The 13,483-nt window shown below is 42.3% G+C and overlaps 1 protein-coding gene across 2 annotated transcripts in view; it reads left to right on the top strand.

Annotated features, from left to right (window-relative positions):
• Positions 1 to 13,483, top strand: part of RPTOR (regulatory associated protein of MTOR complex 1) — a gene marked incomplete at its 5' end in the record, with an annotated part of 156,046 nt that overhangs the window by 70,016 nt on the left and 72,547 nt on the right. For both annotated transcript variants that reach the window (XM_082008349.1, XM_082008348.1), the window contains 2 exons: positions 4,909 to 5,009; positions 5,952 to 6,096. In XM_082008349.1, coding sequence (XP_081864475.1) covers positions 4,909 to 5,009; positions 5,952 to 6,096 — 246 coding nt within the window. The remainder of the gene's footprint in view (positions 1 to 4,908; positions 5,010 to 5,951; positions 6,097 to 13,483) is intronic.

The following is a 13,483-nucleotide window of genomic DNA, read 5'->3' as shown; positions in this document are numbered from 1 at the left end:
TAAGCTTAAACGTTAATTCTCAGAGATGATTAAGATCAACTGTCATTGAGTAATGCCGTGTTAAAAATCCCTTCCTCGGATCACTCGGCTTATCACTGGAGTATTACAAACTGTCCTCCAGTTTCGGGGGTGACAGTTTGAGTAGTCCCATCTAGGAGCAGAAAATACGTCGTGTTTCTTTTCATCTGCCGATTCATAGTGCTGACTGTTCCAACTTTAATTGACTCCTGTGTACAGCGTGGAGAACAGCCCTGCTGCCAATTCCCTTCTAATGGCTGCTTTCTAGTTCCGGTTCAAAATCGGAAAGCTCTGGTAGGGTTTTGTGCAGTTGTGGAAATGTATTGCCTTTCATTCTTGCGCTATTCCCCACGCGCTCTCTGCCCTCACCATTAACACCTAATTCATAGGTTTTCAAAGCGGTGAACAGCGTTAATCTTCACAATGCTGGAGCTAGGTACAAAATTAGTATCTTCCGGACTATATACGAGGGCAGAAAGAAAATGAACTCGCCCAATGTCATGTAAGATGTGAGAATGACATCCTATTAATTTCAGCTTCTTGACTGCCATCCCTCGTAGGTAGCTCTGTTTTCTATGAATCTTGCAGTCAGCCTTAGAAAGGACAATTGTCTTGTGAAAAAATACCAAATGCATTTTAAAATCCAAAATAAAATCTGTACTCTACTAATGAGTAGTTACTTTAAATCTTTAAATGCAAAAATAAGCAGCATACCTTGTTCCCTAAGAAAGTAGATATTCAAGTCACAAGGAGTTTTGAAGGCTGGACTGCTAGCAGCAACTTTGGATTTCAGCCTGTCATTCCTGAGTAATATCATCAATGAGATATGTATCAACTCACAATCTGCATTCAATAGAGAGAATTTAGCATGAACTGTGTGCAGAACTCCATCCGGTGTAAGGATTTTAACGCTACGGTCAAGTATCCTACTTCTGTTTCCACTGAAAACCGCAAAGTGACCGTCACCTGCAAGTGGCCATCAAATGGATTAAACTCGGCATTTGGCTTGCTGGGGAATCTCGGCAAGGATCCTTTGGTTTCTAATTAATAAAATTCTGACTTACAAAATGCTGCTATTTTGCTGCAGAGGGTGTTCTGCAATGCAAATATTTGTGTGAAATCCTCACAAGAGCAGTTGTGTGGCCTTGTGTCCCTCTGCTTGCTCTGGGGGATCAGTTAACCAACACTCCGTTGGAGATGTGTATTTTTCCGCTGATACTGAGACAGACAGGAATTTTTTGTAAGATGTTAATTTCTAGCTGTTTCAGAAACTGTATTTATACAAGGGAATACGCTTTGTCTTGAAGCTGCATGGAAATAATACCGCTATACATATCGGAAGAGTAAGTTGCCGTAGAGAAAACGCTTGCTTCGCGTACTTTGTCTTGGTACTTTTAATATTTCAAACCTTGTTACAGAAGGGAAGCTAGGGTGTGTTAGGATTAGATCTGTAGGATGTCATACTGGGCTGGGTGCGTGTTTCTGAAACTTCCCCATCCTATCTCTGATACTTCTCAAGGGGAAAAAAGGCTGCGCTTGAGGGCGCGCGGCTGCCTGCGTCTGTTTGAGTGTCTGGGTATTGGTAAGGCAGCCCAGGACCGAGTCTGCTGGTCTTGATTTGTTGGGTGATTGGGGTTTTTTTTTTTCTCCTTCTTTTCTTGTTTTTGTTTTCATGAGAAGCAAATAAGCATTAGAAAGCATATGTAGGAAAGCTGCTCAGGATGAAGGCAGAAGCTGAGAGATACTGAAGAACAGTTTACAGCCGCTTTTTTTCCTTTAAGTAGTGTTGTGCCTGTGTTGATTTTGAGCCATGGTAGACTGTCCTTTGGTCTCTTGAATCACAGAAATCAGACTGCTTGTTGGTCCTGTAGTTCCTGTGCACCTCATGTCGTATTACAGATGAACAAATACAGTATGAGATCTTGGTTCAGCTCCTGGATGAAATAAATTTGAGTGGTTGTTTTTTTTTTTTTTCAGTCTACAAAAGCAAGATCCTGGATCAGCAGGATGCCTGGTGCACATTGCTCTTCCACCTTCACTGGATGTGTTTCAGTCAGGCTGTTGTCTCTGGTGTATTGAACCGTTGAAAGATGAAGATTTAATTGCTTCCCTTTCTTTTAATGGTCAAGTGGTCTTCTTTCTTTCTCCACTTGTGTAAAGCATTTGTTGGCACCAAGATTCTTCTCTGTTGTAGGTGTTTATCCGCAACGTTCAAGTTGTTCCTTGGTAGGGTAGATGGAACAACTGTAAATTTCTCACTGTATGACATTCATTCACTGTATTTTTTTTTTCTTTTAAGCTTTTTCTGCACCTTCTGTATTTTGTCCTGTTTTTAAGAAGGTTAAATGAATTCCTAAATGTGAATGCTGGGCAAAACATTCTAGTATCAGCCTCAGCAACACAAGGCAAAACCACCTGTCAGTCCGCTGCTCGCTGCCTTGTACAAGACACGCTGCTGTGCTGCTTTCTTGTGATAAGGATCCATGCTCGTGCCTGTCCATTACCATCCCATAACGCTTAGGGATTGCCTAGGTAAACTGGTGTTTCTCTGGAGGGGGTTATTTTTTGTTTCTGTTTTTTACTACTTGATGAGTCTTCATGCCATGCGGAAACTTCACAGCAAAGTTCCTTTTGTGTGTAGATATCGCTGTTAAAAACATAGTGAGCGTATCGCTGTGAAACTTCGGAACGACAGATTTAAGGAACCTCTGTACTGATGCCAGTGATTTTCAGAGAGGGGTTAACAACTCGGGTTTTCTTAGAATTTTCCATTAAACACAGTTGTCTTATAGCCAAAATACGTGTGTGTGGTGGTGTGTGCACAGGTATAGTCACAGAAAGGCCTTCGCTGTGACAAATCAAAATATTACTTCAGTCCCACACTACTTATGTATACTGTAACAACCCTCTGGCTTTAAGGTAATGCACTTAAGTCTTTATTTATTAAATGCTTATGTAAGATGCCGCTGGATTATCCCAGTAGAATCGCTACTTGGCCCTCTGCTTTTGCTTTGTTTGAGGAAGGGCCTGTCTGTAGCAATATTGCAGCTTTTTGCGTGATTTGAGTTATTTTTGCCTATCTAAAATATAATCTTAAAAAAACCCCAAACTGCTGCCCTTTGCTCGCTTTCACCACGTCCTATGCGTGAGCAGGGACAAGAGTCGTTCGCTATTCGGAAAGCTACCATCCCTGATACTGATTAGTGCTAGTTTTTTCTATTTCAAAATATTTAATAAAATTAGCAGCATTTTTAGTACCTTACCACACCACAGATAGACTCCTGATCTGTATTGCTGACAGAATTTTGATATTCTCCAGGGTTGAAACTGCGTTCCCAGTTGCAGGCCAGGCAGATATGCATATGGGCCGATGGAGGGAGACCACGAGATGCTGAGGGTCGCAGAAGAGCTTGCAGCAGCAGCGCCTGCTGGTTGCTTCCCTCGCACGCCGTGCCCTCAGTCCCCTGGCTCTGCAGGGGGAAGGAATTCGTTTTCCTGGGGGGTGAAGGGAAGAACACAATAGAAGGAAAATAATTGTGGCTTATTTCCTACCCTTACCATAATCCTACCCGTGGCACAAATGGGTAGGGTTATGAAGTGACTCCACACAGCACGTGTAGACTACTGCTACGCCGAAACCTGGGTTAAGTAAATACTTCTTTCTAGACAAGCGTCAAATCTTGCATATCGCCAGCGGGGGTAAAGCGTGATGCCACCATTCGTGCTGTGACTTTGCGATAGGAGGGCTCCGGAGTGCAGCGTTCAGCGTTTTGCTTTGTTGGATAGAAGGTGCTTTTCAAAGTGATGTTTTTCACTCTGGATTTAGTAATGCCCTATTTATAGAAGTTAGAAAGAACGTGCCTTTTGCTGTTGAGTTTCTGTGGGGCAATGCAGTAATCTTAGATTAAGTTAAGGAACTGGCGGTCAAGTTGCTGATTTCCGTGGATGCCTCTGTATTCAGTGTAGAGTTCTTGCAGAAAACTTCTCCTATTTGAATGAAAAGCTGCTTCTCAATACCTTTTTTAGCAAGATACTGTTTTTGTACCTGCATGCCGTACTGATGGAGATGCAACAAATCTGTAGACAGCTAAGCACTAAATTCATGAATTCAAATTTTCGAAGAGCCTACTGGGTGAAAACCGGTGCGTCTTTGCCAGAAAGAGCAAACGTGCCCCTCAGAAACGAGCAGCCGCACCATCTGTAGCAGGCACGTGCGTGCTCTGATCTTGACTTAGAAGATAGTCTAGCTGGAACGGTAAGTGAATCTTGCTGGGTCGTATTTCTTCGTGAACAGGCGGTACTGTGCAGCAACAGGGAGCTGTGATGTGCGTGCGTTACTGTCAGACAATTTTTGACCAAAGGACCGTGTTTTCTAACTGTTCTGAACTTGCTGACTGTTTAAAAAAATGATTGGTTTTTTCTGGAATATGATCACTCAAAAGTTCTTCACAGGGATATTATGGCTCGTGAGCATACAGTTTGTAATAGAAATTGTACTTATTATTAAATATTTCAGCAGGAAGTGAATAATGGATAAAATGAAGCAAGGTGGCACTTTTGAAGAAAAAGTCATTTCCATTGCACCTCTCAGAAATTAACATCATCTCTGTGATACCTTCCCAAATGTTCTTCCCTTAGCTCAGTTATCTATACACAATTCCTTGTTTATTGTCCTTTATCTAGCAATTCATGTCGCAAGCAAATTCATATGTAATAGCTTTTGGATAAGGCAAGTTTGTCTAGCAACATAAATTCTTGGTTAAGAATTAAATTTCTGGAAATACTGTCTTTTGTGAGCCTTGATTGAGGCTTAGAGGTGTGCATGTATGTGTATCTCAAAAAAAAGAAAAATTAATAGGAAGCCTACTTGTTTTTTTCTCCTGCTTGTAGGATTCCTGGAAGACTGAACGACAGGAGGACTCCTCTGGGAGAGCTGAATTGGATCTTCACCGCTATCACAGACACCATTGCATGGAATGTCTTGCCTAGAGGTAAGACTTGGGCAAGTGAATCAAGTTTTCATCAGATGTGAGTATTGCTTATTCAAAGTAGAAGGATGAAGAAAAAGATAAATGAGACACTGAAATAAGGAGAAAATTGAAGCCTGATATTGAAAGAACAGATCAGACTGGATCTTAAGGCTAGTTACATTTTTTACATTTGCTCTTTTCTACCAGAAGCATTTCAGCAACCTGATCATTAGAAACCAGAAGGGGATTTTTTTAGTGCCAACGTGATTGCTTTAGCTTGAATAATTTTCTTTCGTACTGTATTTGCAAAGAGCAATCTACTTTCTTCCAGCCTTTGTTAGTATCATAAATAAAGGGTTTTTTCCTGTTCGTTGGTAGGGCAGCCTGTGTTTCCCATTTCTCTACCCCTGTTCTGCTTTGAATTCGTACTTCTGGAGCACTGGTGGCCAAATTTCTAAACAGTTTTCCAACTGTGCTCTTTCTAATGCTCAGTACAGTATAAATTATTCTTTGCTTCTATAGAAGATAGCACATTTGCTATCTTTTAGGATTCATTTTGGCTTCTCATAAGCACCTCAAACTGCCAGTTAACACGTGTATAATTCTTGATTAAATAGAACACAGAGGTCCTTTTCTCTCTCAGTAATTTCCAAAAACTTAGTCAGGCTGAGTTTAAGTGAAACATCAGAAGGGGAAAATCCAGAAAAGGCAAAAAAGAACCTGAGGTAGAAGGTATTTAAATCTGTTAATGTCAAATGGAGAGTAACTGCGATGCTTTAAGGGAACTCAGAAGGTAGGATTTCCTTTTAATAGTTGTCACATCACGTCACTGCAAAACTGGTGGAGATCCTTTGTTACCGAAATAAAATATTAACATGTTTTTGTTTTAAATGATTTTTGCATATTACCTGAGGTACTTAAGTTGCAAAGATGCCTCTAGTAATTCATGCAATCTCTTGACAGATCTTTTCCAGAAGCTCTTCAGGCAAGACCTGCTTGTGGCCAGTTTATTTCGTAACTTTCTCTTGGCAGAAAGAATTATGAGATCTTACAACTGCACCCCTGTCAGCAGCCCTCGTCTACCTCCAACGTACATGCATGCGATGTGGTAAGTCGCAGCCAACAGGCTGCCCTCGCCGCAAAGGCTGCGTGCTGGTGCCCGAAGGAGATCCCAGGCGCTGCAGCCGCCAAAGATTGCTACTACTTAAATCTACGCAGTGCTTTACGGGTGAAGTTAGTGGATCAAAAATGAAACGGCATGTGGCAGTGTAATACCCATCTCCAAATGTATTTCTCCTCTGCGCATACGTAATTATAATGTAGTTCTGTAATACAGAAGCTTCAGTTCAGCCATGTGATCTTTCACTCCAAATAGAAAAGAAATCGGGCACCTGCAACCTTTATTTTCACAAAGTAAAACTAGTCACCTGTGATTACGAAGGATGGGGAGAGCTGATGGCCTGAGGAAAAAATCCTTAACTTGCATTGTTGAAGCAGAAGAAATTTTTTTGCTGCAGAGTTCATCTACTTTTACTGTTGCTTTTAAGATGATCAATGGAAATGGAGGTGGCACAGTTACTGAAAAACTCTTAAATGTGATTTTGACTGTCAAACAAATGTCCTGTGAAGAATAATAATAATAATAATAATAATAATAATAATACTACACTTGCTTTCATTTTTTAATTCAGTATGATTAAGAATAGAATGGTACAAAATTTGGCTAAGTACAAACTGGTACAGTCAAGCTAATGTAGTTCCTGTAGGAGAAAACAATAGCTGGCTAACTTGCTAAGAGGCTAATAAAATGGCAGGTAAATGTAGCTGAGTGGGCTTAATTTGCCTGCATTTTCAAAATCCTTTTGATAAATTTTCTCCACAAAATTGTGGAGGAAAACAAGTGTAGAGGAGGCATGAAGTGATGATCAGTGTAAAACTGATAGCAGCGTCACTGAATTCAAATTATATGGCATGGCTTCTCTAAGAAACAGAGGCAAGCTAACAAGAGAGAGCCCCGACAGCATTTGCAGGTGCAGGCAGTCATCGAGGAGGCGTTTGCTGGTAATGCAAAGTTGATTTAATTATTGAAAAGCATGGAGGCAGTAGGGGAGACTTCGGATGGAATTATTAGCAATTGGGCAGCCTTGTTAAATGTGTGTTTGTACATGGCAAGCAGTGTTCTTAAGTGCTTTGGATTAGCAACTTTTTGAGGAAAATTGTTTCAGTCATTTGTAAATATGGTGAGGTTTTTTTATCATTGCGTCACATGAGGGACTGGGACATTTGTAAGTGAAGAGTAGCAAAAACCAGCGGAGCTCCCATGGTACCTTTCAGATGATGTCGCAGCAAGATGTGGCAGAGCTCGCGCTGTAGGACTGTGCTTCCAAGTTGCAGTAGAGTGGAACATGTTTCTGCAGAAATTTGAAATTAAAACAGTAAATTTCTTGAGTTATTTATATCTTGCTTACTGCCAGCATATTAAAAACCTATATTTCTGGTTCTTTATGGGAATATAATTCATTCTTATTGCCAGCGTATTAAAAGCTTATATTTCTGGCTTCCTATGGGAGTATAACTTGACTTGGAGTTGGTGTTGCCATCCATGTGCTGAACCACAGGAGTGAAACTCGGAAGACCTGGATCCCATTCTGTATCTCTCTCAGATCTATGTGCTGGCGTGATGGATTCTAGAAACGCATTCTTTTCTTTGCTTGTATTGTATTTCTCCTTGTGCAAAGTGGTGCTGTAAAGACCTTTGTAAAGCTCTTCAGACCATACCACAGGACAATGGCATTGTTGCTGCTTTTTAGGATTTACCAGAAGAAATTCCTTAAGAAAAGTCGCACGCAGGGCGCTTTATCCTTGTGAATCCCAAACACTAGCAAAATAGACAGCAAGCGAGCAGAGAATCCCTTGACACACTTTATTCAGTGTCCTCCAAAAATGTGCGCTTTGAAGAAAATCTAGCAAAGGGGAAAATTCCACGTTTGTCAGAGGTGGCTCAGTTCGTTATTATGAACTTTTAGTAAGGACAGATTTAGAAACTAATTTAGGCCTTGGTTAAATATTTTCTAAAAATAATCATCTGCACTTATGTATAACCTTTCATTCACGAATTCTCTAATGGATCCCTGATTTGAAACCTCCAAACCCATTTTACTGTTTAGATAAACTAGGTAATGTGACTGGAGGGCAGGAGAGTTGGCCAAAGGAGCGTTGAAAAGAATGGAAACTTCAAACGACGTGATTTGATGATCACGTTGCATCTACCTCCGCACTGTTACATGGCGGGCAGTACGGGAAGTTTTTGCTGATGGCTGGTTTATTGACACTTTTCACAGATTTTGCACACCCGGCATGTCAGACAATGTTTTGGGGAGCGAGTCCTGGCTGCTGTGTCATCAGCAATGGTTTGATCTGCAAGCGGTGGGCAAGAACCTCCAGGGTCTCTCCTACAGTGTTACAAACGCGTCGTGAACGCCTGGCGTGACTCTGGCGCGTAGCAGCCGCTGCTCCTCAAGGGTCTGACTTCAGGCTTGAAGGGACTTCCCCACCCCTCGTCCTCCCCCTCCCCTCTTCCGTGCTTTGCGGGCTGTTTATTTGGGCTGTTTGTATTAGGGTCTCACACCTTTCACTGGCCCCATGTAACCCTGATCCTGTGCGCGCTGGCTGTGTGTTCCTGACTCGGGTTTCGGTTTGTTGCTTGCAGCCTAAGTGGTGGTGTGGTGTTTTAGCTTCTCCGGTACACGTGTGCGTATATTCTCCTCTCTTCCGTTATCCTCTGGGTGCTCCTCTGGCTCCCTGGGCTTTGCTGCTGTGCTCACAAGGTAATACAAGATTGCCATGTTTCTCTGCTCTTACGGACACAAGCTGTTCTGCACACTCACAGCCGAGATAGTGACTAAAAATGGGACCTACATACGGATGTAATTCCAATCCCAGCAGAAGGCTGGCTGGAGAAGCAAACTGCTGTTGTATGTTAGTACGTGTTTTGCACCACCTTTTGCAGAAGAGGCGTAAGTAAATGTCAGTGTTTCAGTGACTGTAGCGATGTGCACGCCATCTCTTCTGAACTTTGCATACGCTGCTCTGATCTCCCTCCTCATTGCAGCAGCAGCCGTGAATTTGTGCTCGCGGCGCTCTGCACGGGCCTCGCGATTCTCTTGCGCGGAGCGTCTCGCAGTCCGTGAGAGGGGCGAGAGCAGAGAGAGCTCCTGCCTCGCTGGCGCAGGCAGGCTCCCGAGGTCGGAGCACGGTGTTCCAGCTTTCTGCTTTGCTGTCCGTAGCTGGACAACAGAGCTGCGCCGCCGCGGTGACGTCGCGTGCCGCTGGCTGCTAGCGTGCCGGAGGGCTGCGCGGACGCTGCAAAATACTCTTTACGCTTGACTTAAGCATCAGTTTACCTTGTGAATAATCGCGACTGCCCCTTTTCAGACACTAAATCTGAACCATTTGCGCTTCATCTTTTTCACTTACCTTTGTCTGTGCTTGTTTGATAATTTTTCCTAAGTCACACTCAAGTGTCTCAGGATTTGAGGTCTGGCACAGTTGTAATAGAAGCACTGAGGCTGCTGGAGGTAGGAGCTTGTGTTCCTTTTGAGAACAACTTTGTAAAATTTTGACCTATTAAATTGTTGTTCAAGTCAGTTTGTTTGGGAGACCAGTGTTACCTGTTCTGTTAATTACCCTTTTCACCTGAACAACTGAGGAAAAGTGAAAACTTAACTTTTTGAGGGGAAAATTTGACCCACAAGCTGTCAATCTTTATTTCACCAAGAAGGGCACCATATTTAGGCATCAGGAGAGCTGATCCCCGTGACCTTGCCCTGTTTGGTAGGCTCGGACATGTTTCATTCCTTTGTGTCTTTCTTACCTTTATTGGCTTTCTCTGTTTCACCTGCTTAGGCGTAAACCCTTCTGGGCATGGGCTGCTTGTTTGTATTTGTACGGTGCCTTGCACCGCAGGTTCTTGGTGGCTGCTGCAGGCACTACTATAATACAAGTATTAATATTAATATATATTGATTGACTGGCTGTGCTGTTCAGCTTCGAGAGTCGTTCTGTCTATTGTGTAGTTAGAATAGGAGGCCTGATGCTCTGTCAGCATCTTGATCTCTGCTGTGATGGATTATGGTTTATACATTACTGCTGTTGGCAGCAAGTTATATTCGTGGCCTTTGAAAAGACCTAATAATGTGTTTGGAAATATTCCCTAACATAGGTCATATATTAAAAATGAAGTACCTTAATTATGCTTTGGAAGAGCTATGATTTGTCCATAATAGAAATATTGCAATAGTGTATATGCCGACCCTGAAATTCTAGTTGAAAGTAAGTCATAACATACTGCAAACAAAATAAGCTTGAAATTCTAGCTGAAAAGAGAACCGTAATATAGCAACCCAATTACAGGTAAGAGGGGAGCTGGAGTCTTTGAACATTGTGCGAGGGTTGCAGAATGGATGCGGGTCTGCTCACCTATTTCTCAAAGAAATGAGCCTCATTTAGCTACGCAGAAAGACTTAGTCTCTCAGCAAGAAGAAAGTGATTGTTCGAAAGGGTATTTGGAACTGTTTGACATTTGAAGGATTAGATTAATTCGGATTACACCGTTGATTTAACCGGATTTGTTGTCTGTCTGTTAGTCTTAACATCTCCAAGACCCATTAACAGACTACAAATAGTTTAATGGTGAGAAATGTAGGACAAAAATAGCAAAGCATGTGCTTTAAGTTGTGGCTAGAGCAGGAGAGCGCATTGGTAGAAGACAGCAGGATTTCATAGTTGTACCAGATATTCACAGCAATAAATATTTTTTAAAAATAGCTGCGTCTGAGCAGCTTCCCAGCTGTCTCCCCTAAAGCAGGCTTAGCGAGTTCACAGTGTCACTGTGAAGCAGGTGAATGCAGGCTGCAATCTGAAAATTCAGTCAGAGTATGTTGTTGAATTGTACTTGCAGAAAAAACAAATGTGAAAAGTCTTGTCAAACATACTTGACAAAGTTTGCTATATTTAACAATTCCAAAAATACAGTTCAAAACAAGCAGATACCCTGGTGCCTGAGCCCCAAGACTACAGATGGCTTCAGCTTCTCTTCAGTTGCTCCTCAGCATGACTGCCCCAGTAAGAAATACTCATTTTCACTGATACTGCGTGTGGTGCAATATAATACAAACTGTTCCCTGAAGAAGAGAGAATGTTAAAAGACATCAATAATATGTTATAAAAAAAGTGACATGAGAATTAAAAGCATTAGACATTGACTCAGCCCAGAAAATTTGAGTGTAAGAAAATCTGCCTTCATGATCTGCCAGCTAATATGGTACGTGTGGGTGAAGAAAGACTAATTCACATCTCTGTAGCCGTGTTACGTTTATGCTGTTAAAGTGTTACTGTGGGCTTCCATTACTGACCATTTCATGGATTTGCACAATAAAAGAGTCATTGAGCAAAGCTGGAACTCTTGCCTTCTGTTCCTTGCTTGAAAGTCCCAACTTTGCAGCACCTCCGGGAAACAAAGTAAAGGCAGCTGGATGAGTTCACATTAAATTATTAAAAGTTTAAACAGTTGTGCTGTAATGAAACTGGTACAGAACTGAGGGGGGGAGATAGATTTAATCTGGGGGCATGTGAATAGGGACTTTGTGCTGAAGGGCTAAGAAAAATTGAAACTAAAATACAAAGACAAATATATGAGTATTTCTATCACGGGAAAAGAGGGTTAATGATAGAATTCAGGGGAGTTCTTTCCCGGTTTAATTTTTCTTGTAAAATTATGGAGGAGCAATGCCTTTTCGCTTTTAATTTTCATATAGTCTGGAATGCTGTATCCGTTCCCAGGATGATGGCTCACATCTTGTATGTTGAGTACCTTGTTGAACTGACTGAGCAGTGCAGACAGAGGTGCAGGGCACTGTTGGCTTGTTTCCCTTGCAGGCTGCTTCCGTTGGCATGCTGCATTGCTTTGCTTGCTCTGGATAAACAAAAGCACTTTCTTGCCTGTTTGTTAACCGAGTCAATCTTCCAACTAAGGAGGGGATTTAATATACCTTTATCCTGAAATATTTATGGGAGATGCATGAGAGTAAGCATGTTTTCTCGGTAGTTGAACCTAAGGAGTCCCCCATCCTAATATAGTTGGCAGTCTGTGGGTTTGATCCCTTTCTTTAATGAGATTGCTTCACGGCACAGCACGGAGCACTGTAGAAGGCTTTTGCCCTTTTAGAAACATGATACTATCAAAGTTGCCAGGTCTCGAACAAGCGTGAGTATAGCCGCGCTGTGTGGTTGATCGCATAAAAAAATCTTTTGAACTTGTGGTTTGAGGGCTGGCGGTCCCACTGGCGGGTAACGCGAGCCTCGCCTCCTGTGGTGCCTCTTGCCAGGTTCTCTCAGGTTACTCCCTCGTACGCATTGGTTTTAGACCACTTAGAAATGGCCACCTCCTGGTAGGTGGTGTACGATGGAAATCCTTTGGACTTGGACAAATGAGTCGCTGTGTGGGATTGCTTGTTTTTATTGCCCTTTTAGGGGAGACATAGCAGGACTGTGTATAAAACCTTATGTTAAGTGTATGATAACTTCTAACTTAACTGGGGTGTTCAAAGGGGAGTTGTCCTCTTTTCTTAAGCAAGTGCTCTATCAATTTGTTGTATGTACAAAGCAATTAGGGCAACATAGTATAAAAAAAATCTCATTAACACATTCTTTAGTAGCATGATGTAGCGAAGTTGAAACACTGTGATATTTCAGTAGGTTATTGCCCAGCGGATGCATCGTAGTGTCGTGTTGTCACAGCGAGGGGTCCAGGACTTATGGAAGGGCGCGATAAGAAAGGAACGATGCTGAGGTATCACCCAGCTCTTTTTGTACCTAATGTAGTGAAAACAAATCTTCCAAAGCGCTTTGCAAACAGCAATCTCTGCAAAGAAGGGAGAGAGATAGCGATCTCTTGGGTTGGCTTTCATAAATCATTTCTAGGATGCAAGGCCACCCATCCTTGTTCCCCTGCTGCTCCCTGATTTACCTCTTGTTTGTGTGCTACAGTGTAATATTAGTTCCGTGAGCGTATCTACAAATGGCCCACCTTCCAAGTTCCCTTTGGCATATTAAAACAGTCAAACACTGCTCCTCGTCCCCAACACCGACAACCGTTATTTTCACCATGACTGTAACAAGTGTTTTTCCCCTTCTGTTCCTCTTCACATACTCCGTGCCGTTAGTCCTTTCCCATTCCTTTGTGGCTTGTTTTGAATCTTTTGATTATTGTAATGCCCCTTTCATGCCATCGTCTATTTTGCCGACGCAGTGAGTTAACTATGGGGCAGCTCGTTCGTGAGTTGTGCAACCTGAAGTCTCGAAGTAACATGTAGCTGTTCTAGTAGTTGAAAATAGCAAAGTTTTACTTCAGGCAGACCTGCTGTTTGTTCACGTGTCTCCTTGGGTGGGGAGGTTTTCTGGTTCCTGTGGAGATAGAGCAGAAGTGGTGTGTTGGG

This window comes from Phaethon aethereus (genome assembly GCF_964289735.1).
Source record: "Phaethon aethereus genome assembly, chromosome: 18".
Lineage (NCBI taxonomy): Eukaryota > Metazoa > Chordata > Aves > Phaethontiformes > Phaethontidae > Phaethon > Phaethon aethereus.
This window is presented reverse-complemented; position numbering and strand designations above follow the sequence as displayed.